Raw genomic sequence first — 27,090 nt, 5'->3', positions numbered from 1 at the left:
TAATATCGGGATACCTAAATTCCTTAAAACTCTTTTGGACGAAAGGCGGGACGCAGACGTCACTCCGATGCTCCATTATCGAAATATTAACGAGCCTTTCGCAGGAGGTAGATGGACTTGCCTGAAATCGTTGTGCAATGTGCATTTTAAAAACAACAACAGTTCGCGACTCATTCGATGATGAAAAATGAAATTTGCCACAATCCTGGCTCTGACGGTAACGTTACCTCGCGCAGTCAGATACGGCATCTTCTGGAAACGCCATGCACCGACAATCGGAAACACGCTGGAGCGAATCGAAAGAGCAAGGCGGTTTTGTTATCGACGAAGTAATAAATTTATTTTCTGTAGCAGGATTTGTCATTTTTTCTCTCTTTCTCTTTAATTGTTTAATTTCCAATCACATATCTATCGCATTTTAAATGCAAGAAATTACACAGCTATATACATACGAAGAAATAAAGCAAGAAATAAATTTATTGTTGCTTGAGAAAGTGCAAAAATGTTTGCACTTAAAACGAGATAGATGTACAATTTAAGAAAGAGAGACAGAGAGGAAGCGAAGATTGAGTGCAAGAAGTGCAACCAACGAACAGACGTTTATTGTCATTTCGACGCTGAATGAACTTCAGAGTTTCAGAGCGGTTCGATCTTGCATGTGACCTGTAACCTGCTATAACCTCAAAGTTTTCCGAAAGTCGCTCGTTGTAAGAAGCTTGCAGATATGACCGACAGCAAAAACGACAAAGCGAAAGTCGATCTCGGACTTCTCGAGGAAGACGACGAGTTCGAGGAGTTTCCCGCGGAAGGTATGTGTTTCTTAACCCAGTGACGTTTGCGCGACGTAACCTCAAAATCGCCGATTCATCAGCGATCGAGAACCCCAAAATCGGATTTCGGACTTTAAATTGATTCTATTGACCAGATTGGACCGCGAAAGACGAGGATGGCGACGATATCAGCGTTTGGGAGGACAACTGGGACGACGACGACGTCGAGGACGACTTCAATCAACAGTTGAGGTATTTGCTTTGCCATAAATCAATTTATTGAACAAAAATTCCATATACGCGCGCAGGAGACGACGTAGAATTTTATATATTTTAAACAAAGAACGTTTTAAGTGCGGTACGCAAAACAGATTATAACCCTTTGAAATCTGGACGAGACTGCAAAATGTTGTACATAGAACTCACAGTGCTGTAATTAATTTCAGAGCACAGCTAGAAAAACAGAAGGCTGCGAGTGAAACAATCAAGAAAAACTAAGATCGTGATGTACGTTTAATCTTATTATTTTATATAAATAAATGTAATTAAATATCTAAGCGCTCGTGTGTATCTATATTCTGTATATGCGTTATGTACGCGTAAAACTCCTCGCAATCTTTGGAAGGTGGATAGCAGGGCTGTAGTTTTGTATACACTATATAACATGCACCGTACGTTTTGTGGGAACACACACGCAATTCCTTTGTACAAAACTTAGTTATTAAATATAAATGCTATAGTAAGTCCAGAAATGCGTATAGTGCCTTCCCCCGAGAGTGACTCGTTTTTCAAAGCCAAGTCAATCGAAAGGAGCCATTATTCTCTAATGGAAAAAATACTTGGCATATCTTATTGTAAATATATAATCAGGTACAGTCTTTGTTTTAAAAAATCCGCCGGGTTTTTCCACGAGAACGTAAATGATCAACATATATGTTCTATCGTATGGCACATATCAATTTGTCCTTTATACAGAAGTATTTTGATGATAAGTATCTAAATGACTCCCCCAGACACACACAACGTCGTCAAGAGAATAAGATAGTGTGCGAGGTCTTGCTAAATCATCGAGCGATCTTCTAAGAAATCGATCTAAAGAACTGAATAAAAAATAGAGAAGTTAATTCGGGTCATGATTCGTTTTACAGGAAATCAACAGTTCCGATACTAGTGCGTCCAACATTTGCATGTTTAAATCTAAGTTAATCTTTTTGATTTCGCATGAACTCAACAGATAGTTCAGAGCCTTGTGTACGTCGTCCTCGCCGAATATCAATTTTACATCGTACGATATCTTCTCCTCCAATATACGTAGCAACTTGTCTCTCAACTGCGTGCCATTCTGATTCGTGACATCACGTGACGCATCCCAAATTAACGAAGAACCGCTCAGAGAGTCGAATAACCGAAGAATTATTTTCTGTAAATAATTTCAAAGTTAACTAAATAGTTTGTGAAAAATAATTACAATATTCCTCGAAACGTAACTCTCACCTGCAGGATTGGCTCTGAAATGTTTCCAATTAGCAACTTAGTCCATCTAACGACAGCTTCTTGCTGTAACGTGTTGTTACTAGCGATGCCTGCTAAAAGCTCACAAATCAGGTCTATCGTCGTACACGTCAGCGTTAAATTGGAATCTAACTCGTCCACTTCGTCTGGAAAACATAATATTCATTCTTTTATTGTTACAAGATATATAAATTTTATACTTTATGCAACAAAAAGCAGTATTATAGTTACCATCGTACGAAGTATTAATGGTCTCCCACCAGCAATCCAGTAACTCCGAATCGCCACTTGCTTCCATCGAGTCAACTGCTTCGTAAGCTGTGTCTACTGTACAATACTCTGTCCTTTCTGCGATCAATTGCTGGAGTTCAGAAGCTAGACTTTTCTAGAAAGATATTTCAAAATATAAATTTTATATATGTTATACAAAAAATTATTGGAAGAGATTTTTGGAAGAGATAAATCGAACCAAGTAAGTTGCAAATTCAAACTTTAGGGATCAAATTTTTCATATTAGGAAAATGTAACGTGCAAAAGGTAAAACAACTGAAAAGTGTAAAATTTGTATTAGATTTAATACACGTTACCGCTCGTCGAATATATTCTAATAATTTTGATTTTTCGAGGATATTCAGAGACATGTATTAAAATTCTCAGTTATACTTCTTTTCTAAAAATGTATGTGTTACGATATACAGGTTCCATTACCGACTTTATATCCTCGACAAATCTCCAGGGTATGTCAGACAAGGGCATTAGAGTAGGTAGAGGGGTAGCCTCTTCTTCTTGGTCCAGTTCGAAGCCTGGTACAACGGTTTTCAACGTATTGAAGACACCGGTCACGGTTTTGGCCAGAAATCGATCTAAACGAGGCGCTATCGCGTCGGCTTTCTTGCCCGCACTGCTACTAGGTCGAAGAAAGTGACGCAGCTGCGGCGGACATTCATTCGCCAATCGCGTACACAACGTTTTCAGATATGTCTCCAGTTCGATCCGGCCACCCTCGGGTAATACCAATTCCGACATAACGCTCGCTAACGATGGCATCTAGAATTTGGCAAGCGTAATTACTAAACGTGAATCACTTCTTTATTTTTGTACGAATTTGTTCAATGTTTTGCAAGCCTTACTTCTTCCAAACTGAGGTGCAACTGAACAAAATCGGCATATTGTCTTTTGACCGTAGCGGTGGTTGTTTCGAATAGATCCATTCCACGTTGCTCGACATCGTCAAATTGTATGCAGTAGTACAGTTGCTGCGAGCCGTCCGTCGCGGTGTGAAACTCAGTCCAGGGAATCGATAAATTTGTAAATTGGCTGCCTTCATATATTACGTAGGATTTTTCTTCAGCATGTCTGAAATTTACAGGGCCATGTAATGATAAAGACACTTGCGAGGCTAAACGTCGTCTTTACTAACAGTGGTGTGGTCGCCGTAGATTTCTGTTGCAACAGATTTCTGAGCCTAGCGATAGTCGTCGCGAAATCCGTTGGCTCTTCATACACCGGTGATATCTTGTCTTCTTCCAATTCCAGATCCGCGTCCGTTATACTGTCTCCCCACAGGCCTCTGTGCTCCGTGGAGAGACCCTCCAGGCACAGAGTCGGCCTTTCTGGAGCTGCCGTTAAAACTGCACTCTCGTCTTCACTCGTAGTAGCTGCAGTTGGACTAGACTTGGATACAGATTTTGGCAATTGCTGCGGGATCACAGCCGCTGTCGCGGACGTGATACCGTCGCTTAGAGCAACAGTTATAATACCCTGAAAGAACGATTTATTAATATATTATCGTTATCGCGTAATTATCGCGTGTGACATTGTCACTATTGGAATTTACATTGATATTCTGTTTAACTGGAGTAGCAACTTCGTTTGGTGGTGCTTCCAATAATCTTAACAAGTTCTCGAGCAACCAGTCTGGGCAGCTTATTGTGTCTATCGTTATTAAGAGTCTCTTTGATAAAATAGATAACAAAAGTTTGCACGGTAACGAGCTAGTTAATTCCCACTGTAAAAACTCTTGTGCAAGAACAGTAACTAAACGATGTAACATGTGCTCCAATGTTGACGCACTGCGAGAACCAGGGTGTAAATATTTGTACGCCTCCTCCACGCTAGCTGTAGCACCTTTCTCGACTCTGCGTAACGCTCTGTGGAACAGATACAAATAAGTAGGGTAATTTTGCCGGGATTACAAAAATATTTCTCGATAGATATATATCCCTACCTGCGATATTCCTTTAAGTGTAACAGCAACACATTTGCCAACTTATTAATAAGCTTTATCTTATCTATCTTACTGGCTTTCCAGACAAGTCTGGTCAAGAACTTGTTCAACAAATCCTGCGCCTCATCGGGGAATGACTTTTCGTTACTGATATTCTTATACCAAATTTCTATACACTTTGCATTGATCTCTCGCGTCATTTCCGCGACGTTTAGCTTTTTTCTTCTCGTCAAGGGGATCTCGTTCTTACAGTTGTCGGACGACATCGCGCCATCATTGCGCTTAACACTACCTTTTTGTGCAGAATTCGAGCTTTTTTGGTTTTCATCGTCACTTTTGCGAGTGATCTCTGTACTTCCGTCCTCGTCTACGGAAGAATCCCGACCTAGTTGGCCTACCAGTCTTTCACGTATCCATTTGTTCATAAATCCTAGAGCGATCGGACTGTTGGCTTTCAGCGTGAGACGTAGCAAGCAGCAACTCAGCCATACGGATATAATCGTGACTAATACGGCCCAAGAGATGGAAATGTAGATCGGCAGAGACGTGAGACCTGTCCACCCTTGCACAACCAAGGACAATATTGCAGCTGCCACACTAAAAACTAGCAGTATTTGGTTCAACCAACTCATTGGTATAACTTTCTCCATCTTGCATGCTACCGTGGTGCTTTTAATTAGCGACACAACTTAAGCGTTACATTTTGTGCTACAGTAACCGGAACCTGCCGAGAAGAGAGATACATTTAATTCTTTTTCTGCTCGTTATCTACCATGATCAGCGAAGCCAGACTACAAAATTAGGAGACAAGATACACGCTGGCTCTGAGAACCAGTAAAATTACTTTATTAAGGGCCGGTTGTTCCAACCTATTGGTAAGCTGCCTGATAGTTAAATCACATGTTTATCTTCGTCCAATGTAAAGGATAAACAAAGACATATATATGATTTAACGATTAGGTAGTTTACCAACAGGTTGGAACAACCAGCCCTAAGTTGGCAAAATTACTTACTCCTTTTCTATTATTTAAAAAAATCACTTGAATTACTTGTCAACACTTGTGGGGGAAACGACGATTTGATAATCAGCAAGCGTGTATCTTGGATATTTTTATTAAAAATGCCAATGTAAAATACGGGAACAAATTCGCGCAGCAGCATTAAACGCGTCTTATTCGAATTTATTAGTAATCCCGAGAGAACGTACCACGTATGCATTTCAGCTTCAAGCACAGCTGTTTACTTTATCGCCATTTCCTCGTATAGGCGATTATCCTCGCCATCAACGCGATTTAGGGTACGTCGCCAGAGAGTCCGACGCGCCTGCACCTCGTCATCTGTTACGATAAATCCATATCGTGCGGCGACCCCGTTTACGTCGATTTGCTCGCGTAGCCGATCTCCTTCAACATCACCCGCTTTGTTAAGTACGACGCGACCACGGAATACGCATCTCCGTGAGAACTCCGGACTTCGGCCCGTTATTCGTTTCCCGGAGCCACCGATGGGATACTATTACCCGCGGCTGATATTTCAGGTAGATATACTGTGCGCTCCGCAAGAGATGCGCTTATTGGCTGTCTAAAATTAAAAAATTTTAGCACGAAATCTGAATTCACAACACTCGACGAGAATGTTCAATTCTTGATTTATCAACATAAAGAATTTTCAATTATTGAGTTTATCAACGTAAAGAATTTTTCGATTCTTGATTTATCAACATAAAACATTTTCAATTATTGAGTTTATAAAGAATTTTTAATATGGGATCCACAAGATTTTTTGGAAGGAAAGGAAAGAAGAGAAAAATAGAATAAAGTACTTCATTGTTCTGTAAAATACTTCAATTTTATTTTTCTTATTTTATTTATATCAAAAGTAACATAATTAAAGTTAAACATAATTATTGTAAACGAGATAAATTAACTATTGCAAATTGTGGTTTCAAATACAAAAGGATGGCCGGTGGAGTAAACGGTGGTAAAAGTTTAGTCTAGATCCCTCATTTTTTTATTTTGATAAAAATACGCTCATTTTGATGTGCTCCTGTGTTCTTTGCGTTAAAAGATTGATGCAAAAAAATTTTGAGCGAGCGTATTTCGATCAGAATCACCAGCGACCAGCTTAAACTAAATATTTACATACAAAAAAAACTCCATATCATCTTTTCATCTTTCCTTTTACATATTTTTATACAAAAAAACCTCGCGAATTTTAATACAAAAATGGATCGGTAGGAGACGTTAAATATTGCTCGTCCATTTGACGGAACTCGAAAGCGCACTGATTTCTCTCGGGCAGGAGATCGATCTCGTTGTAAAATACAGATCGCAGGTGCATGACGCTCTTGACTTTGGCGATGGCGTTGACCTTGGTGAAGAGCGCCTGTGCCTTCGACAGGGTCTTTATCCCGCTTAGGATCACCTCTTTCCGGGCCTCGAAAGGACTCTCGGGCGCTGAGGCTATCAGACACTTGCCGTACAGCATGAACGCCTTGCCTTGATCGTAACAACCACCGTGACCCAAGACCGTGGGAATAGCGTCCTCCACCAGGTTCAGGGCCAACACAGGCAGACCCATTAACAACTGGAAAAATTGAAAAGATGTATTTCAATCGAATTATATAAACCTCTAATAAAAAGAAAACTCACTTGTATGTTGGCGAGGTGCATCTTGACGAGCGCCTTGTAGTACGACAAGTGATTCTGCGCAGCCAATTCCAAGGCCGAACAGAGGCGCATTATGCAATTAGTGACGACCGCGGTTCCGTTGTCCGGCGAAGACGAGGCGCATGTTATCTGACTAGAAAGAAGTGCGGCGCGTATCACATACGGCGCCGTCACGTCCGGATACTCCTCGATGGCGCTGATGTGCTCCGATGCTTTCGGGAAATCTCCCTTTGCCAGGCAAACCTCCGCCAATCTGGAAATTTCATTAAATTGTACGAAAGTTTCCAGTTTACTTTTCGGCTCGTTTGTAAAATAAATTCTTCGTACTTGAGTTTGGATTCCAACTGATCTAAGCTGAAGATATTTCTGGCTACAGCTTCCGCCTCGCTCCACCTCTCTTGTCGCAGCAGTTGCGTGAACATGTGCAATTGTTCGCTCAACATCCAGATCTACGATGCAATAAACTGAATCACGGATGGAAAAAAAGGAAATCCTTCCAAACACTTAAAAATTCGGAAATTCAGTCTTTTCCCGAACAAAAAGGCCGTCTTTACGAATTTTTCATAACGTCTATTTCATATGTAAGAGAACGCACCTTGTTGCAAGGACTGTTGGGAAATCTTTCCTTGGCGTGCGCCAGCACAACGTCGGCGAGGGTATATTCGCCAAACTCGATCAACATATTGGCGACGGTGACGATCGCCTGGCACGTGGACGGTCCGTTGAACATGTGCTGCTTCTTATCACCCGTATTGTGGAGAAGTAGCAGCTGGGCGCATAGGGAGGCCATCTCCGTTTTTCCGTAGTATGCCCATAACGCCGATTTCTCCGCGAAAGTGACAGACATCAAGTCGGACATCGAATGCTGACAATTTAGCATGTCTGACTTCATTAATATCTGCAACAGAAATATAATTGCAATATCATTTTCTGTATAAATTTGTATATATCAGATTAATTATTCTTTATTACGCACGTCGAACACTTGAGGAGGATTCCTGGCTTCTAAGGCATAACTGTGCGCGTGCGAAATAAGGCTTAAGCCTGTCGTATGTGTAATTCCGAGCAGACTCGCTTTGCCGACTGAGCGTTCTATCAGAGGTCCTCTAAATAAAAATAAATAAACGCATATATACAATGAAATTAAATAAAGGAACTGTAACGTTAACATCTTTTTTAATGTCATTTCTGTATTGGCTTACTTATTTTCTTTGCTGAGCAAGTAGGACATCCAAGAATGTGCGAGCTGCAAGCATACATTGTCTCCAGCTTCCTGAGCCAATTTAATAGCTTCCTTCAAAGCGTACTGTGCTACTTCCCTTTCGAAGAAAGCCGAAAGAATTATTTTATTTAATTAAAACAAATGTAACGCTATACAATAACTTACAAACTAAATTTTGTTCGTTAACTAGATTGATAGACAAAGAAAGTTAGACTTAAGGAGAAATAAATAGATAAAATTGGTTACTTGTGATTAAACTGTGTGTGTAAAACGGCCAAGTTGAGTGCCGCATATCGGAAGGTACGAGATCGATCCTCGGGAGTGGATCGATTCTCCAGAGGTGCCAGTCTATCGAAACAGTGGTAGAGACTGTCTACCGCCCCGCAGAAGTCGTTCACGCGGATGCAATTCAGGTAACTCAGGTAATGCTAGAGCAAAGACAGCTTCGTTCAGCTATTGCGCTAATTCGTATTCGCGAGAAAAATGTTTATCTCACATTTGTATTGATTCTACATTGCGCCCGTGCTTACCGCATCCGCGTTGTAAGGATTAGACTTTAAGAGGTCATGCACAAGAGCCTGCAACTCCTCCGGCGACAGTGCTTTGTGGTCGTCGGTTTGTAAGGCATGCGCCTGCTGCGCCACGAGTAACTCCGCCTGTCTTCCACCCCAAATCGTTTTCGCCTTACTGTAAGAAGCGTCGACATTAATTGGCAAAATATTCTCTAAAATATATAATTTTTACATAACAATATTATATTTTACGGAAACCTACTTATCCGGACCAATATCTTCCGGTTTAGACATTGTAGAGATGTCGGTGTTTTCCATATTGACTTTCTTCACGACATATTTCTCCATATCGTTGTAGAGAGCGACCACTTGATCGAACGCCAATTTCTCAAAGAAGATAAGCATTCTACGAACGTACAATCCGAGAACAGAGTTTCTGCTTAACACCGGTGAAGCTAGCGCATGCTCCTTGGATTCCATTAATCGGCGAAGATTATCAAACAGATCTAACAGTTCATCGATCCCCTTCTCGTGTATGGCATCCAGATTTATTTCCAATTGATCCGCAAACCGATGCAGATCATATGGCTCGTACAGCATATTCAGCAGGGCGGCCAGCTCCATGTCCGCCGACTGAAATAATTATCGTAAATATCTGTCAATAAAGTATTCCTCTTTTCTTGGCGTTACAAGATAATTACCTGAATTAATTTTAACGACGCTAAACAGAAGTTACGTCTGTCCTTGATCACTACAAAACATCAGAGATTAGACTTTTTCGAAGGAACACAAATGGATTAATGTAACAAGTACCAGCTGATAAGTAAGTTGGGTAAATCTGAAGAATAGTGGCCTCCTCACCGATTTCAAGTATTATATTTTATAATACTTGATATATTTCATGTATTGTGATACGAATATGTGATAAAGTATGATATAATATGATACTTTGTAATATGATAAAATAGTTTGTTCATGTTATAACACATGAAATATGTAAAATATAAAATATATGTTATAAAAATGTGAAGTGTACCTTTTGTGGTATCATTACAATATTCCTTAATCAGAATGAGGGTCGCCACTTTATAAGGGGTTACCGTCGTTACCGTCTTCCTCACGTTACCATCGACGGTCACGAACTCCTTAGACATTCTGTTAAATATGTCGTTCACCGTGTACAACCGACTGTCATTCATCGACATTCTTCGCAGGATTTACAAATTTCTCGCACGCGCGTATGTGCCACATCCAGCTGACCGTTTGTTTACGTTTTGCCAGTCCAGCGAGGTTTCAAAAGATCTCCGCCAGATGATGCGCGGTCTCCGCTCTCCGCTCTGTGGATTGTTGTTGTTGATAACACGATGACACGGACTTTCAGCAGGAAAAAGGTAACAGGTCGCCTGGTCGCGTGCATAAACTCTGAAATCAAGCGATTTTAATGCAGCAGGTCGAGGGTCGAGCTCGTCGATAGATGCTGCAACTCGTATCTCGCACTCTGAGATCGCGGAGCGTCAAGTGGATCGAGCGGCCGGTAGATAACAAATCGTTCATCCCGCTCGCGAGAAGGGGCTACGGCAGGATGCCGAGGTATTTAAATCAATCGGAAGCAATCAACATCGACAAGGACCTGTTCGACAAGTACAAGTTCAGCGTCGACCAACTGATGGAGCTAGCCGGGCAGAGCTGTGCTGTCGCGATCGCGAAATCCTACCCACTATCGGGGGGCCCCGGCGACCCGAGCAGCAGGGTGCTGGTGTGCTGCGGGCCCGGCAACAACGGCGGCGACGGCCTGGTCTGCGCCAGGCACCTGAAGCACTTCGGATACTCGCCGGAGATTTACTATCCGAAACGGACGAATAACGAGCTCTACGAGAGGCTGCTGCATCAGTGCGTCGAGAACGGTATCCCGATATTGGAGAATCAGCGAATAGAGAGGGCAACCGATTCCGAAGTTCTCCAGGAATACGCGATCGTCGTGGACGCCCTTATGGGATTCAGTTTCAGGCCGCCGGTGAGAGAGCCGTTCGTCCGTATCGTCGACCTGCTGAAGAGCACGAGCGTTCCCATTTGCAGCGTGGACATCCCGTCGGGCTGGAACGTCGAGGAGGGGCCGCCCGCGGACGGCGGCATAAAGCCGCAGATGTTGATATCTCTCACGGCCCCGAAGATGTGCGCGTCGAAGTTCGATGGGAGATTTCACTATCTGGGCGGTAGGTTTGTCCCTGAGAAGCTGGAGTCGCAGTACAATCTCAATTTACCGAAATACCCCGGCACGGACCTCGTCGTTCAGCTGCGCTAACGAAGGGTTGTTGAAAGCGTGAAGAGAGTGCGTTATAACATTTGACGGATCTTGTTAGATACTTGAGAAACGTCAAGAGACTTGCAATTACCAATCGCAACTCATTTCTCGTTTCAAGTTTTCAACTGTGAATGTAATTATCATTCAATTTCATACGTCATTATTATGGATAAGCATGAACTCTAGTATGTATACCTCTGAATTTGTATTTAATTGTTTCTAAATAAAACCCAATGTTTCCCTAATGGAAAAACATCTTAGAATTTTTGTAAGAAATTTTTAAGACTCAGAAATTTTACACTTTTTTATACAAATTAATTAATAATTAATAATGTTGAATTCAAATTTTTTTTCGCCATTTTTATAAAAATTTGAATAAATTTAAAAAAATCCACGCAATTTATTAGCAATTTTTGTGCATGCAGATGCTGAATTATTCCAAAAATTCTCATCTATTTCTAAATTTTTTCAAAATCTTTCATAAATCTAACATATGTGAAATTTTTGGAAAATTTCTGAGAGAAAATATAAGAGATTTTTTTACCAGGATTCCTACCGTTAACCCTTCCGGTGTAATCTGAAGCAATTGTATTTATTTATAATGAGTTTTATTAAAAGTATCGTTAATTCAGTAGAACGACGAAGTATAGCGATCGTGTCAGTGATTTTAGGTTAGAAAATCTAACCTCAGCACTTTGAGGTTAGAAATCTGCCTTACCGACCGTAGCGGGTGGTGACCGCTGGTGACATCACGCTCGGAGCTTGCTTCACTACGGCAAAAAACATGTCGGAGGGAGTATAAACGGCCTGCATTGCCGAATTCTGTCTTCTGTGCGCAAGGAAACGTTGTACATTTAACATATTTATCAGATATATGCCTTAACGCGTGACCGCGCATAATAGAGCGGCATTCCTTTCTGAAAAGCGGGCCACGAAGAAAAAGTGCAAGGTACAAATTCGCGATCTGCAGCACGCCAGCACGGTTGACACGTTTTGTCACCCAATACAGAAAACAGACCCAAATTTTTACATTGCGAATTGCGATCGCGCCACCTTTCAAAACCGCTAAAAAATGGTACGTACGGTAATTCGCTGAATTTCGCGCGATCGGACGATTGCTCATGGAACGCGTTACATTTTTTTCCCAGGCGCAGGAAGTCGAGGAAACTATGAAACGGATTCAGTCTCACAAGGGAGTAGTTGGAACAATAGTGGTAAACGCGGAAGGTATTACACGAGAATCGTACACGAGCAGGTCGTATTGGAGATCGTGAAGGACATTTCATCGAGTTTTACGTTTTCGATTTCAGGCATTCCGATAAAATCGACGTTAGACAACACAACGACGGTTCAGTACGCGGGTTTGATAAGTCAATTGTCGGACAAGGCTCGCTCCGTCGTGCGCGACCTGGATCCGACCAATGATTTAACATTCCTGCGCATTCGTAGCAAAAAGCATGAGATCATGGTCGCGCCCGACAAGGAATTTATATTAATAGTAGTGCAAAATCCGGTTGACTGATGTCTGAAGGATACGGAAGTGTGTATTGCAAAATCGAGGTTCATTCCTTTTATTATGGTTATTAATTTATTCCACTCGTGCTGCGTTTGACTTTAATATTTACTCAATTAAAAAAAGTGAAAGAGCAAAGCTTTGAATATTATATAATGCAATATTTAGTTAGATAATTTATAGCAAGCTACGAGCTTTAAAAGTTTTCGCTGTTTTCATGATACTTTTACAAATCAATTTAGTAATAGATTCTGAATAAACACTAATTATTCCTGTATCTTTGTATTATTCAACACAACTGTATATGTGCATATAATTTTGTTTTACATATATTTATTTTATTATATTCTACAGTACAGTGCGTATTGTAGAATACTCATTGTATCATAGTATTCTTTTATTTCATGATTTAATTTTATGACTGAAATCATGTTTTTGTTATGTACATGAAAATATATTTTAAAATCAATATATATGTAATTATTTGAGAAGATGAAGGAATACAAAATAATATGATGCATTTTTGACAGATTTAAAAGATGAACAGAATAAAAGGGAAAAGGAGCAGAAATAAATTGAAAATCAATTTGATCTAATTTAGATCAATGACAAGATATATATTTTTTAAATTGTTTTACCATATAATTAATAAATATTAGTAAATAATGTATTAGAAAGTCACATCGTATTTTATTTTATTGTATTTATTTTAACACATTTAAAAATGTGTACAAAATTTTTTAAAATTGCAAAATGGACATGGACATCAGGATGACAAAAATTTATTGTGAAAAGTGCGAGGAAAGATATAAATTCCAACACTTATAAATATGAACGTATGATATGTTATAAAAGAGACTATTTTTCTTGTTATTTTTCAAAGTTACGCATAAGCATAATGAAATCTTTATCAATACAGTTTCCATATTTAAAAAAAAATTTATCTTTTTTGAATATATTGAAATAATTACAAAAATATTTATTTATTTTAAGTATGCAGAAAATTTATTCTTTCGTTGTAAAAGTACGTACAGTCTTTAATATACATTAATATCACATAACTTATATCTAATCTCTCTCATCTTATATACATTGAAAATTGTATATAATATTTTAGCAGTTTATATATACTCATACATATCCCTGAGAGATATTATTAAGAGTAAAAAACGATTTTTATCAAAGTTGCAATATAAAAAGTAATATCTAGTTGGCTTCTATTAATCACGACAGTCATAGGTATATGTCTACATCTGCGCAGTCTATGAGATATTTTGAAACTATGTTACAAATGTAATCAAAATATGGTCTTGCTTATATTATGAATGACTAACAGTCTGGGGAAAAATCTTGTAGAATTATAGAAAACCATATTCATATGTACAACATATGAATTACTTCATTTTGCTAAATTTTTATAAATTGCAGTACGCAGAAAGAGAGTTGAATAGATATATATGTCGTATACAAAGTCTTTAGTAAGAGAACTTGAGCTATATAGATATATATATATATATACTAAAAAAATTTTAATATTGAGATTCTCTTCGACTTCTTTCAAGATAATGTATCAAAAAATGCCTTATAAACTGTAATATAGGGAGGATCGAGTATTTTAATCTTTAAATAAGAAATAGATATCCACAATCACATGACTCGATTGACTTGAATTGAATTTGAAGCTTGTTGCTTTTTTGAGGGGTGGAATGTGGTGTAATACACTATCATTGCCGTAATTCCTATAAAAAAGGAGACGATACAAATACTAAAGAATACATTAAAGTACCAAGCCTCTTGAACTTCAGGTGGAGACGTATATCGCCACAACAGATTTGCGGTAACATTTTCCGCAAAGCAGAGCACGTAGAAACATAGATGTTTCCAAAATGTGTTGCTATCTACGGCATTTAGATATATGAAAATGTGAACTATCCCAATAACTGTGGCAAACAGTACAGAATAAACATATTCTTTAAACGTTGGCAGCATGTGCGGTGGGTGACTGTAAATCCGACAGAACTCTAATATCCCACGGGAGTCGATCAAAATCCATATTGTCATGGATATCCAATGTATTAGGCAACAGATTGCGGTATAGAGAGGCCAGATGCTTGCAACAACACCGAGAGATAAGATTCTTGCCACTGCAATCAGTGAGATAATCAATTTTTTTTTTTCAAAATATTCATTCTTATTTTAGCTGTTAATTGTTGAATATATACCTGTGATGCAAAAGTGCCACAGAAATTGTAACACAGTTCCCATAAGGTCAATATGCGACTTATTTTGTTGAGCTAATCGAATGCTACGATGGTAGCTGGCCATTGCCCAACCCATACTTGCAAGTGAGCTGACAATACTACCTACTTGATGTGCAACTGAAAAGCAATATAAAAATAAATGCATCGTGTAACAGTACCCATCACAAAAACATTTATACAGATTGTTTAATGTAAAAGCAAAAATTCTGAGATTGTCGAATTGTAGAAGACTATAATTTGCGACAAACTGGAAGCAATAACTGGACCTTTGGTAATTCTTTTCTATCAAATATTGCCAATATAAATCTCTTGTGGCTATACAAAATATTAAAGACTAGAAGCGAAATATACTCCAAATAATATAGGTACATTCAAGATTAATCTCATTATGGTAATGCGTCAGCATCAGAGTTAGCTGAAGGACTTGCTGCGGCGCGGCTTCCAGGAAACACTCAAATACTCGTAGCAAGGCGACATCTTCATCCTCCTTGAGCATCCTCCGATAATATCTCCTCTGGCCGACGCGGTCCCCAGATTTCTCGCACTTACGTGCTTTTAGCGCACACTTCAAGGTCTCCCAGTAATGTATAACCGGCGCCAGTTGCAGGAGAACGGCGATCGTGGAATACAGCCCGTTCTTGATCAGCAAACGCGTCGTCTTGTAATCACTCGACGCGTCCACGCCAGAGCTCATCTGTGTACCAAGGAACATACGTCACTCGAAACGTCACGGTTAATTTACAACCCGATTAGACGGAGGGACGAGTGCCACAAACGTGCTAACTCACCTCTTTATCCTGATGCTGCATCCTCATGCTGATGACGACGTTGATCAGGGAGGGAATGAGTATGAGGCACATTGTCCAAGCGAAGTACGTCACCTTGCCGCCCAGGTAGTATCGGATGGCAATGTTGTAATCGAAACACATGTCCACGATGTGCATGGTTATAGAACAGACCAAGCAGAAGACGTCCAGCCTGGTGATGAACGGGGTGTCCGTCGGCAGGTCGACGACGTCGTCGTCGAGGTTGATGCCCGGAAATACGCTGGCGAGATGGCAAGAGCGACGTTTGTAACTTCCCTCCTCCATGGTTCTCTGCCTGTCGTCGTTTTCTCCGATGTCTCTAATTCCTTCCCCCGGGGACAAGACGCGGTGACAGTTCGTCCGCTGTCCGCGTTGACCGCATCCCTCCGCAGTCCGCTCCGCGTCGCGAGTCGCGAGAAACAATCCGTTTGTCCGCGTCCGCCAGTTCCCCCTTCCCCGCGTTCCGCCATCGACGGATTCGGAGTAATCGGAGTCGATCGACTCTCGACTCTCGAGCCGCGAGCGAGAATCGATTTGCTCGCAATTGCGAGCGCGAGCGACGGGAGAGAGGAATCGGGTCGGGGAGAGTCTTTGCGTGACGTCGACCGTCATCGTCGTCGCCGCGGTCGTATACACGCGTAATCTATATGTATAGTCGCCTATAGTCATTCTATAGTATAATAGGAGACCGTCGTCGTGCGAATCGCGCAAAACTGCGCGAGAGGCGTGATGCGCAAAAAGTGTGATCGATGTGATGTTTTGCGAGGGTTATAACGAGGTGGGTGGTGAATCCTGGTGCGGTGATTTCATATTTTTTTTTCCTCTCCTTTCCACGATCGATCCGTCGTCGTCGGGTATCCCCGGATCCTGAATTTCGGCCTGACACGGTCGCGTCAGGCACGTCGCAGTACGGGCATGTCCTGGCCGAGTTTCCCCACGTCTGACATCTCCGTAATCTCCTATTTCGTACAATGTCGCAACAATGACTGTGATCGACGATCGACACGACGATCTCACCGTGTCACGATCTTGTGTCCGTCGATCTCCTTATCCATGGACCTCGGTGAAATATGGTTATGCGAAGCAGGATGCTGCTGCGGGCTGGGGCTTGCCTTTCTTCAATTCCGTTTTCCGTATCCTTACATTTTCCACCTTCTTCTGCATTTTATACGTAATTTTTTATGCCTTTGGAATGCGTTTTCCAAAGTTTTCTGCAGTTTCTGCGTTTTCTGTAGATTACTCCGTAATTTCTACCTTATGTACAGTTTATCTAAAATTTTGTATTTTCCTCGCTCAATAAACTTTATAATTAGGAAAGAAAGAATTAAGATATATTTTACAAGGAACCAATTAAAAGTAATATGCGTGTTGTATATCTCTTTATCTTTTTATTGTTAATTATATACATATATAATTATTAGTTATAACATTTTTAACAAATTAAAAATTTATGCTTGGATGAGTAGACTTTCCATTTATTCTATCAAATAAATCATTAATGAAATTAGTCTGCTTGAAATATTTGCAGTGGAATTACATTATTAAAAAAGTCATAAGGACATGAATATTACAATATCTTTTTAAATTCTGTAGATATACTTGATTAATAAAAAATAGATTTAAATAACTACGGTCTTCTTTTCGTTTTGATTTGTATCTAATTTTGTGTTTTTTTCTACTGTACGTAGAATGCCGATACAGGCACCACAGTGGACTGAATTCCTGTCATGTCCAATTTGCTGCCATGACTTTGATGTGGCCGTGCGAGGTCCCATATCGCTTGGTTGTGGCCACACCATATGTCGTGCTTGCTTGGCTAATCTACACCGCAAGCAGTGCCCTTTTGATCAGGTAACAATAGGTATTTGAATATGATAATAATATGTCACAGAAATATACATTGATGATATACGTATAAAAAAATACATATATTTCTGTGTTTTTATATGTGTGCATGTATGTGAAGCGTATATATAAATATGTGCCTTTGCTATTTATTTACTTTCTTCCTTTTTTTCTCGCAGAGCATTATCAACACCGACATCGAGAAACTACCTGTAAATGAAGCATTGTTACAACTGCTGGGCAATCCAATTCCCACCGTTGCCTCATCAGCATCTGCATCTAACCAGCAGCAGAATTACCAGAAACTTCTACCGGTCGACCAACATGCTAACTATCTGAGGGCTAAGAGCTGTATTGAAGAGCTCGCCCTTTATCTGAAACCATGTCAGATTACTAACTCTGCGGGTATGTGCCATAAATATTAAATATAGAACGTTGAGAAAGATAACACAGTTTGGACTAAAGTCCACGTAAGAAATGATAATGCAAAGAATTAAGTGATGTAATATTGTATTATATTGCATACAATATTTTGTATATATTGTAGTAGAGTTTGCTAAAATTATTTTATTTTATTTATACAAATTATATAGTATTTAAAAATATATATATGCATGTATGGATTATTGCGATGTTTACATTGTATATTTATAAAATATATTTGACATATAGGTATCGGGAGCGGGGGCGGGGGATTGGTGTCACGGCCCATGCAACGGAAACTAGTGACGTTATTAGGCTGTCAACTAGTAGAACCAGAAGGTAGGGCACGCGCGCTGCGTGCCGCTCGTAGTCTCGGTGAGCGCACCGTCACGGAGCTCATACTGCAGCATCAGAACCCTCAGCAACTCAGCGCTAATCTTTGGGCGGCCGTGCGTGCTCGTGGCTGTCAATTCCTTGGACCAGGTAAGTTTTATTTATACAAGATGAATCATGCATTTGAATAGGCCGTGCCTTACAATGGATAAAGGAAACAATAGACGGAGAAAAAGAACTTCATAATATGGCATTATTTCTCTTACAGCTCCGATAATCTATTTGTGAATTGCATTTGTTTTTTAAATTAATTTTCCTTTATATATTTTTTTCTATTTTGCATATGGAAGAATCGAGATAAAGCCTTAAAGAGATCGATAATTATCAATAAAATATAAGATATTTTATATTTTATTTGCTAAAATTTTTCTTGGGATTTTTATTTCTATAATTGTCTTTGTGTATTCTTTTCATTACTGTTTTTAGCGATGCAAGAAGAGGTTCTTAAGCTTGTATTATTGGCTCTGGAGGATGGTTCTGCTCTATCGCGTAAAGTGTTGGTGATGTTCGTGGTGCAGCGTCTGGAACCACATTTTCCTCAAGCTAGTAAGACCAGTATTGGACACGTGGTGCAACTTCTATATCGGGCAAGCTGTTTTAAGGTAAATATATAGTGGCTCGTGAAGCGTATTCAAACGCTCTCAATCAAATGCTGTAGAGAAAATATTTTGCTATACATTTATTATCATCATTTTCTATTACGTCATATTAGGTATCAAAGCGTGAGGGTGACTCGTCACTGATGCAATTGAAGGAGGAGTTTCGCACTTATGAGGCTCTAAGACGGGAGCATGACGCACAGATTGTGCAGATAGCCACGGAGGCGGGTTTACGTATCGCTCCTGACCAATGGTCAGCACTGCTCTATGGCGATACCGCTCACAAGTCTCATATGCAAAGTATCATTGATAAATTGCAAACACCACAGTCGTTCGCTCAGAGTGTTCAAGAGCTCGTAATAGCGTTGCAACGTACTCCCGATCCTGGACAACTGAGCGGTCTCAGGCCTCAGTTGGAACTGTTAGCTGCCATTGATCCCAGTCCAGGTAAGCGCTGTTGTGTATGAATGTCTATGTAAACGTTTTATAATTCTTTAAATTTATTAACTGTTAAAGCTCCTTGAACACTTAGAATCTTGAATGTATTTTTATTAATTATTATTTTTTACTTGCATACTTTTATAATAATTTTTATTATTTTTAGAGACAGAACCACCGAGCTTGGCCGAATGTCGGGCGGCCCTAGAAGCCGTAAGAATAGTGGTAGCTACTTTGGTGGACTTTGTTCGACAGCATGGAAGTGGTGGGACGTGTGGCAGCAATCGGAAATCGGCGGCGCAGGATAGCGGAGGTGGCGGATCCCCCTCGTGTCCGGGTTCGGCGACCGGTAAATACAAAGTCAGCATGTGCAGAGACCTAGCTCTGCGCGGCACTTGTCCACGATCCAACAATTGTACCTTTGCTCACAGCGACAGCGAGCTCGACAAGTGAGTTCATTTTATATAGTTTTATTTTATATATCTATTTATTTATCTATGGATTATAAAAAATAGCAATTTTTATTATCAGTTGTATTATATTTTGGAAATAATGGTAATGATTTCGAGTAATTAATTTTTTTACAAGTATCAAACTATATTTAACTATTTCGTTGCTACAACGGTTTGTTTACATACAATGGTTTGGTTACATTATATATATTTTTTAAAATAAGGCCTTTGTTAGTTCAATCTTTTTTTTTGCATAGGTACAGATCGAAGAATCGTAAGTTGAGTGTCAGGGCGAATTCAAATCAGTCAGAATCGAAGGGCGAGAAGAATAACAAAATTTTCAACAAGCAAAACGGTGATTTGACGACTTATTCCGCCAAAGCACACGATAGAGATAATAGTAAGTGAATATTTATATGATAAACGATAAAATAATATACTGACTATAAAGATATTTCTTTTGCAACAACTTTGATTTGAGAATTTGTTTATATTCTTAATAGTAATAAAAGATGTTTTAAATGCCCAAGTAAAGCACCCTTTATTTAAATGTACTTAAATAGAACAATTATCTTTATTATATGATTTTATCTTAATTGTTACAGCGGTAGTGCAACATTCAACGCCCGTTCCGGCCAACTTGGAAAATAACTTGATTGACTCATTGACATCAACCTATATGCTGCCGCTTACACCCCCGCAAAACTTACCACACCTCAGTCTGTGCTCTGTAAAGGGAGGAACTATAATGGACAGTGGAGGGCCTCCTGGTGTCCATTGTTCCGGGCATTACATAATGCCACCGGGACCCGTTCCCACTGTCGACTACGGACCTTCGTTGACAACCGCAACGAATCTGGGGATGTGGGACACTCCACAAATTGTACCGGCAAATCAAGTAACGATAAATTACAAAAAAGTTAGAGAGAAAACTGCTTACTTTCTTACAATCAATAATTTGCCAAAATTTAAAATTTCATAAGATAAATTAATGTAAATAGTAATAGAAACATAGATTTATTAGAGTAAAAAAAATTTCTTTGCTCGTTCTGTATATTCAAAAATTAAAGAGCAGGTTTAAAAGACACAATAATAAATTTTTAAGCTGGAATGAAAGAAATCTAAAAATGTAAAACCAAGTTTATATATATCATGAATAGGCTATATTAATTTCAATATTGATAACTACAACACTCTATTATTAATTATATAATTTTAATAATATTCATTATTAATGTAATTGGCAGTTGATTGTAATGGTAGTTTTAATATAATTTTAATATAATAATAATATAATAATAACAATGAAAATAACTTTGCAACAGCGAACGGCCGTGGCAAAAACTATGTTGGCGATGTTGTTGCAACGCAGAATGGAGATTCTGAATCAGCTAGAAATGATCGTCGGCAAGCAGCAGCAGCAGCAGCAACAATTAATATCGCCACAAATAAAAACGGTAAAATACATGTCCTGTCATCATATTATTTTTCTTTACATTTGGATGTTTTGCACAGATTAAAATAAAATATTTTGTACATGTATTATATATTTTTCCTTAGAATTATGATCTTCAGCAAGAGAGTGACTTATTGACTACACCCAACAATTATTCGATATGGACCGCAGCGAATAACTTTCGCTGTTCATCTGGGACGGATCCATCTCCGCCACCGCCCTCGTCAGCTTCGCATCTTCTTGATGATGACGGTCCCTTTATGACCCCGTTAGACGTATCTCCCGCGACCTTGCCGCCGGTTAGCAAACAGGGACCTATCTCAAGACTATCGAAAACACTGATAAGGTGATAATAAATAATATATTCTATCGATCTAATAATAATATGTATAATCTTAATAACTTTTTATAATTATAATTTTATTAATTTTATTCTATAATGTAATAATAATAAAATAATACTAGATCTCCCTACAACGGAGCTCTGCAACATCTTTACAACGAGGGGATTGAACCTACTCCTATTCCCGCGCTGTCTACTGCATTCAGAACTCCAAACTCTGTAACCTCCTGGTACTATGGCAATCAACGTGAGTGCGAAGTATTATTTTTATCGATAAGCATATGTCAACAGAAATAATATATATATCTAAATCATTGCATATATATGACTCTATATTATATTCTAGAAATTTCATTTATCTATGAATAATTTTTTCTATACAAGATATAAGTGGATTTTGGATGTAATTTCTCTCTTCAAATATTTGTATTTTTTATAGAATTTTTTTTATAGATAAAACACATATGATATAGTTATTAAATTGGTATTAATTATTGTTGCAGCATACGCAGCGGTTGGCGTGAATGGAATACAATCGGTGACGTCAACGAACCTCGGTAATGGTGACGGTGATAGTGGTTTCATTGGCGATAATTACGTCGCTCTTGGCCGCAATATTATTGCGCCAGAATCACTGTCACAATTCTCGAGATCGGAGTGTATGTCAAAAGAGTAAGTAATATATATGTATATACATATATTCCTATTCTTTTATTTATAATTTTCATTTTTGTTAATGATAAAAAATAAAAGGATATAATAAGTATATACATTATGCATATTATATGTTATATCTTATACATTATATATTTCAGTTTGATTTTGGAGTCGCAGAAGGTGAAGCAGCAACTTAGACATCTGGAGAAGAAAATCAATGACTTAAAGGTAATGTGTCACGTTTTGAATTCTGTGAAATGCAAGAAAATATTCAATTCACATTCTACATGCGCATGTTCAGTTGGCTACGCAAGGAGCTACTACTTTCGTCACGGCGGGCGAGCGACTGACGCAGGAATTGCGAATGATCGAAGCGGGCATCAGAGAAAGGGAAAGAGATGTACGAAACTGGAGCAACCCGTACGGTGGTGGTACCGGCACTACCACCATTCCTTGGATTCAGCAATCCCCTAACGATTGGCTCTCAAATCAAGAGTATAATACGGATTACAAAACTGAAGAAGTAGGTCACTCTATGCCAGTTTACTTTGTAATTTAATTAATTTCTACAAGTTTATCAGTCATATTTTTGTGTGACAAGAGCGCAAGAAAATTTATATTTTTATTGAAGATTTTAGGTCAATTTCATAACGTTTTTTTATTTGTATGAACAAATATAATTTATATAAATATTATAGTATGATAAAAGTTAAAATTTAGCGTGATTGTGAAGTACGAATGATTGATTTATCAATTAATTGATTGATTGATGTGAGTGCAGGAAGATACGTACGAGGCTGGACTAGCGAACGATATGCGCGAGCTAGAACTGCGATGGGAATTTGAGCTGCGCGAGCAAGAGAAACATTGGTCCAGTGGAGGCGAGAAAGACACCGTCACCTCGAAGAATAAATAATAGGACGCCAACTCCTTTCTTTTCTTTTTTCCTCTCAAGCTCTGCTCTCCTTTCTCCTTTGGGAAACATGTATTTTTACATGTCAAAAATCAATCTCCTATTCTATCTCCTCTAATTAATATTGATCGAGGGTAAGTATAGAACTCCTTCAATCCGTGAAGGTCGGGGAATATACATGGTACACGCAGGCGTGCGGACCTAAACCTTTTCTCGAGTATTTTTCACATTAATTAGAATATCACGTGATAAAAAATTGTAAAAATTGTACAATTTTAAATCTGAATAACAATTATTAGCCCCATTAGGCATCAGTTCTCGACAGTTGAAATTGAGCGATAATTCGGTACTCGGCTAAATAGCTACATGAGCTGGAAAAACGCCAGACATGACGTAATTCATATCGTTTACGTAAATCGAATTAAATGAATATAATTGCTAATTTCCAAATTAACCAATTTTCTCGATTGATCTCTTGAATTGACCTACTGCCTCTCTCCGATTTAAGGAAGAGGTGAATGGGTGAGATAGTGAAATTTACGATATATATATATATATATATATATATATATGTATGTATATATTTTTTTTTTTTACGGAATTTGTTAAAATTTAGCTTAACACGCGGTCAATGTTTTATAAACATCCGCGGGGCACATGTGAGCACGAGGAGAAATATATTAATTAACATATTTAATTATATGCAGATTTCGTATACTGTCTATTGATGATACGATATCACATATACATGTAATGGATAATACATTCGAAAAGAATGCTGATCGCGCTTGACCTAATCGATAAGGTTACACTCTGCGATGATAATAAGAGCGACACATTATTACATTATATGCTTATACATATATTGTAGATACATGTGCTAAAAAAGAAATCGCGTTCCTTTTGAAGGACGTTATATTTATAGAATTTCTATATTCCGAAGATGGAAAGGAGAACGAAACCGCTGTCTCAGCTCGACGACGGTACCCTTTATACGTCTTGTTTTAAAATTTTTCTTTCAAAAGAATCGGCAATTCTTCCTGTGTTAGAAACGCACGAAAAGAAACTCGAAGAGAACCTCGTGCTTATGTTTAATTAATGAAATTTGATGTTTAATTAATTATTATATAAGGAAATTAATCTCCACGGAATAATATAATCCTTACGTCAATTATTAATATTAACATCAATTTTATTAATTAGATGAATTACATATTAAAAATTACCGAACTTTCTGCCAGAGTTTACTCGACTTTTGAGGACCGTCTCGAGAGAGGGGAGGTCCAGTTACCCTTTTTAGGAAATCGTTGCAATAGCAATTTGAAATCGTCTCTTTTTTTCTATTTTTACGGAATAACAAAGAGCGATGAAAACAATTCCAGTTTTAGTGGAAGCAAGATTTTCTTTTTTTTATATATAGACGGGGTCTCATCGATTCCACTTTATAAATCCTCAGGAGGACTTACATGCATACATACGTACACACATACACATACACACGTATATATATTTATATATTTGTAATATACTCGAACGAAAGTTGTCTTATTTTTCTATCACAAGAGCTATGAATAATTTGAATCTTCTTCTCTTTAACGGTGATATACGATTATATCTATCATTAAATTAATGCGTTTCTTTTTTTAGTACTGTATATAATCGAGGATAACTCATGTAAGAGTAATAGAGATAGATTATGCTGGTTTAAATTTAATTGTTATCTAAATTTCTATCTTTTTAGAAAAGAAAAGACTACGGAACTAATGCATTAATTTGATCTCAATTTCTCTGCAACCAAAACTTATCTTTTTACTTGTTTTATAAACATTTTTGGAGATTGTTTAGAAAATTTTTTTTATAATAGTTAATGGAAATTAAAAATTTATCTTTTTTTTGGCAATTTTGCATAATTACCATTAAATGGTTTTACATCGTGATTTTTTATTTCCTGCAAAAAAATTAAACTCGAATTATTAAATAAAATAAAAAAAGTGCATTAATTCTTTTTCAAATTTCAGCTGTTTCAAGTTACATTTTATGTAACATTATATATCTGTGGCAATTATTTTGGAAGGATCACTTTAAAAGAAATGCTATGATAAAGAAAAGAAATTATATTCGTAATTTAATCGATGCTATTTTGTTATTAATTAAATTTTTATTATTTGACCTGCGTTTTATTATTGATATTGTTAATTTTTATCGAGATTTAAATCATTAAGATTACGTATGACTTCGATATAATATAACCATGCGAAATTAATTGATTATCGATCAGCATAGATTCTCCTATAGCTAGCCTAGATAAAAATATTTAGTGCAATTCCATTCGTTCTTGTTCGTTATTGTATGTAATAATGATTACGATAAAATGTTTATTATATGAGTTTTTATTATCAATTTTGTGCGCGCGTGCGCACGTGTATGTCTATATGTGCTTTTCTCACCGATTTTTGTGCAGTATATAACAACTATAATACATAACGCGCGAATAAGCGATTATTTAAAACAAAATATTTGAGATGTTTTTTTTTTAATAAGAAGTAAAATTATTCTCTTAAAGAAAGATTTTTCCAATTACTTTGTTCAATAAAAAAATAAACAGAAATACTCATGACAAGGTAAATTATATAAGATATATTTATATTTTTAAACTATTTAAAAATATACTTTTAAAATATTTAAAAATATTTATATATTTTTTTCAAGACAATAATTTTGACGATTAATATTTTCTTGTTTAAGAGAATTAATTCTACACACCTCTTACTAAGGCTTTAATTTTAATAGGAAAATAAAGCCTCTTACATGCAAGATTATTTTTCTATACACATACACGCGCACACGTTTGTATGAGAAATCATTCTTATAGCGTGTCACTTCACAGTGAGGACCATCTGTTATATGTGCACTTAGTCACATGTCGCTGATTTCTTTCTCTTTTTTTTATTACTATTATATACTCTCGTTATATATGAAATGTTGATTTAAAAAAAAAGGAATAGAGAAAGAGCGAAGATCGGGCTTTGTGTAAAGACCGAATTCCCGATTAATCAGAATTCGTAATTTCTTGATGAATATTCGTGATAATAATTGTTAATTTCGCTGCGGCACAGAGTTTCTTGTGCCATTGGCGCGTGAAAATGATTCCGACGCTTATTATAAAACGACTAATTATTTTAATTAAGATGTTTTAATATTTTACACTTTAAGAATTGGCTCATCGAGTTTCTCGAACGAATATTATAATAATATTTGAGACTAATTAATAAAGTAGGAGGCAGAGAAAAATTGTTTTACTTCTTAATTATTATTGACTAATAAAGTCGAGAATTTAATATATTTTCGTATTAATACTAGTTTATCAAATTTATTAATTATTTATTAATTCAATAAATTTTCGTGATAATACTAGTTTATGAAATCTATTAATTAAATCTCGTAATAAAATATTAATTAATAATAATTATTTTTTGCCGGAAATTTAAATTCCAGCGCAAAAATGATCCCTATACATGGTAGTCCATTTTCTAAGAGTCATCTTTGCGTGCCAAAGACACAAGAAATCGAACACTCGCCGAATATGTCAGATTCTCCCATGTGTAAAGGAAGAAAAAGATAAAAAAAAAGAACAATAACAAAAACCGGGAAGTAACGAGCGCAACGCGCAATGCTGTGTTTGTGCAACATGTGCTTCTGATTTATTATATTGCATGTTAAACATGTCGCCAGCTACTACTGTGTACGTACAGTTGAGATACACACGTGTCGATAATG

At 37.7% G+C, this 27,090-nt stretch overlaps 7 protein-coding genes across 9 annotated transcripts; 4 read left to right on the top strand and 3 right to left on the bottom strand.

Annotated features, from left to right (window-relative positions):
- The first annotated feature begins 617 nt into the window (after positions 1 to 617).
- LOC112459262 (26S proteasome complex subunit SEM1) lies at positions 618 to 1,327 on the top strand. Its single transcript, XM_025023291.1, has 3 exons — positions 618 to 809; positions 926 to 1,022; positions 1,217 to 1,327. Exons 1-3 carry the CDS (start codon positions 725 to 727, stop codon positions 1,266 to 1,268), a joined length of 234 nt encoding a protein of 77 aa, XP_024879059.1. The 5' UTR covers positions 618 to 724; the 3' UTR covers positions 1,269 to 1,327.
- On the bottom strand, positions 1,261 to 5,983 carry LOC112459261. Its single transcript, XM_025023290.1, has 9 exons — positions 5,717 to 5,983; positions 4,510 to 5,233; positions 4,120 to 4,432; positions 3,703 to 4,043; positions 3,413 to 3,638; positions 2,991 to 3,329; positions 2,514 to 2,667; positions 2,265 to 2,428; positions 1,261 to 2,190 (listed from the first exon to the last, which is right to left on the bottom strand). The coding sequence occupies exons 2-9, from the start codon at positions 5,157 to 5,159 to the stop codon at positions 1,891 to 1,893; spliced, it is 2,487 nt and encodes an 828-aa protein (XP_024879058.1). The 5' UTR covers positions 5,160 to 5,233; positions 5,717 to 5,983; the 3' UTR covers positions 1,261 to 1,890.
- Positions 5,984 to 6,458: 475 nt separating this feature from the next.
- On the bottom strand, positions 6,459 to 10,141 carry LOC112459266 (anaphase-promoting complex subunit 5). The gene is made up of 11 exons (XM_025023295.1): positions 9,949 to 10,141; positions 9,614 to 9,663; positions 9,175 to 9,545; positions 8,931 to 9,087; positions 8,647 to 8,828; positions 8,381 to 8,497; positions 8,155 to 8,284; positions 7,774 to 8,076; positions 7,506 to 7,627; positions 7,161 to 7,431; positions 6,459 to 7,095 (listed from the first exon to the last, which is right to left on the bottom strand). The coding sequence occupies exons 1-11, from the start codon at positions 10,115 to 10,117 to the stop codon at positions 6,724 to 6,726; spliced, it is 2,244 nt and encodes a 747-aa protein (XP_024879063.1). The 5' UTR covers positions 10,118 to 10,141; the 3' UTR covers positions 6,459 to 6,723.
- A 73-nt stretch (positions 10,142 to 10,214) lies between these two features.
- On the top strand, positions 10,215 to 11,459 carry LOC112459267 (NAD(P)H-hydrate epimerase). 2 transcript variants are annotated; one of them, XM_025023297.1, is made up of 2 exons: positions 10,215 to 10,303; positions 10,363 to 11,459. In XM_025023297.1, the coding sequence occupies exon 2, from the start codon at positions 10,387 to 10,389 to the stop codon at positions 11,212 to 11,214; it is 828 nt and encodes a 275-aa protein (XP_024879065.1). In that variant the 5' UTR covers positions 10,215 to 10,303; positions 10,363 to 10,386; the 3' UTR covers positions 11,215 to 11,459. The 2 variants fall into 2 exon arrangements, with proteins under 2 accessions (XP_024879065.1, XP_024879064.1); XM_025023296.1 differs by having other exon boundaries at positions 10,220 to 10,303; positions 10,360 to 11,459.
- Positions 11,460 to 11,967: 508 nt separating this feature from the next.
- LOC112459254 (dynein light chain roadblock-type 2) lies at positions 11,968 to 13,343 on the top strand. 2 transcript variants are annotated; one of them, XM_025023285.1, is made up of 4 exons: positions 11,968 to 12,289; positions 12,363 to 12,441; positions 12,525 to 12,774; positions 13,258 to 13,343. In XM_025023285.1, the coding sequence occupies exons 1-3, from the start codon at positions 12,287 to 12,289 to the stop codon at positions 12,734 to 12,736; spliced, it is 294 nt and encodes a 97-aa protein (XP_024879053.1). In that variant the 5' UTR covers positions 11,968 to 12,286; the 3' UTR covers positions 12,737 to 12,774; positions 13,258 to 13,343. The 2 variants fall into 2 exon arrangements, with proteins under 2 accessions (XP_024879053.1, XP_024879052.1); XM_025023284.1 differs by lacking the exon at positions 13,258 to 13,343 and having other exon boundaries at positions 11,969 to 12,289; positions 12,525 to 13,004.
- A 386-nt stretch (positions 13,344 to 13,729) lies between these two features.
- On the bottom strand, positions 13,730 to 16,276 carry LOC112459252 (XK-related protein 6-like). Its single transcript, XM_025023283.1, has 4 exons — positions 15,777 to 16,276; positions 15,358 to 15,682; positions 14,950 to 15,105; positions 13,730 to 14,871 (listed from the first exon to the last, which is right to left on the bottom strand). Exons 1-4 carry the CDS (start codon positions 16,077 to 16,079, stop codon positions 14,375 to 14,377), a joined length of 1,281 nt encoding a protein of 426 aa, XP_024879051.1. The 5' UTR covers positions 16,080 to 16,276; the 3' UTR covers positions 13,730 to 14,374.
- An 88-nt stretch (positions 16,277 to 16,364) lies between these two features.
- On the top strand, positions 16,365 to 25,880 carry LOC112459251 (roquin-1). The gene is made up of 16 exons (XM_025023282.1): positions 16,365 to 16,572; positions 17,483 to 17,645; positions 17,819 to 18,044; positions 18,312 to 18,545; positions 18,882 to 19,057; positions 19,168 to 19,501; positions 19,659 to 19,941; positions 20,202 to 20,344; positions 20,550 to 20,842; positions 21,270 to 21,401; positions 21,505 to 21,746; positions 21,866 to 21,990; positions 22,247 to 22,415; positions 22,559 to 22,628; positions 22,702 to 22,923; positions 23,182 to 25,880. The coding sequence occupies exons 2-16, from the start codon at positions 17,484 to 17,486 to the stop codon at positions 23,314 to 23,316; spliced, it is 2,946 nt and encodes a 981-aa protein (XP_024879050.1). The 5' UTR covers positions 16,365 to 16,572; position 17,483; the 3' UTR covers positions 23,317 to 25,880.
- Positions 25,881 to 27,090: the final 1,210 nt, after the last annotated feature.

Source organism: Temnothorax curvispinosus, unplaced genomic scaffold (genome assembly GCF_003070985.1).
Source record: "Temnothorax curvispinosus isolate PA1 unplaced genomic scaffold, ASM307098v1 QBEX01009666.1, whole genome shotgun sequence".
NCBI lineage: Eukaryota > Metazoa > Arthropoda > Insecta > Hymenoptera > Formicidae > Temnothorax > Temnothorax curvispinosus.
This window is presented reverse-complemented; position numbering and strand designations above follow the sequence as displayed.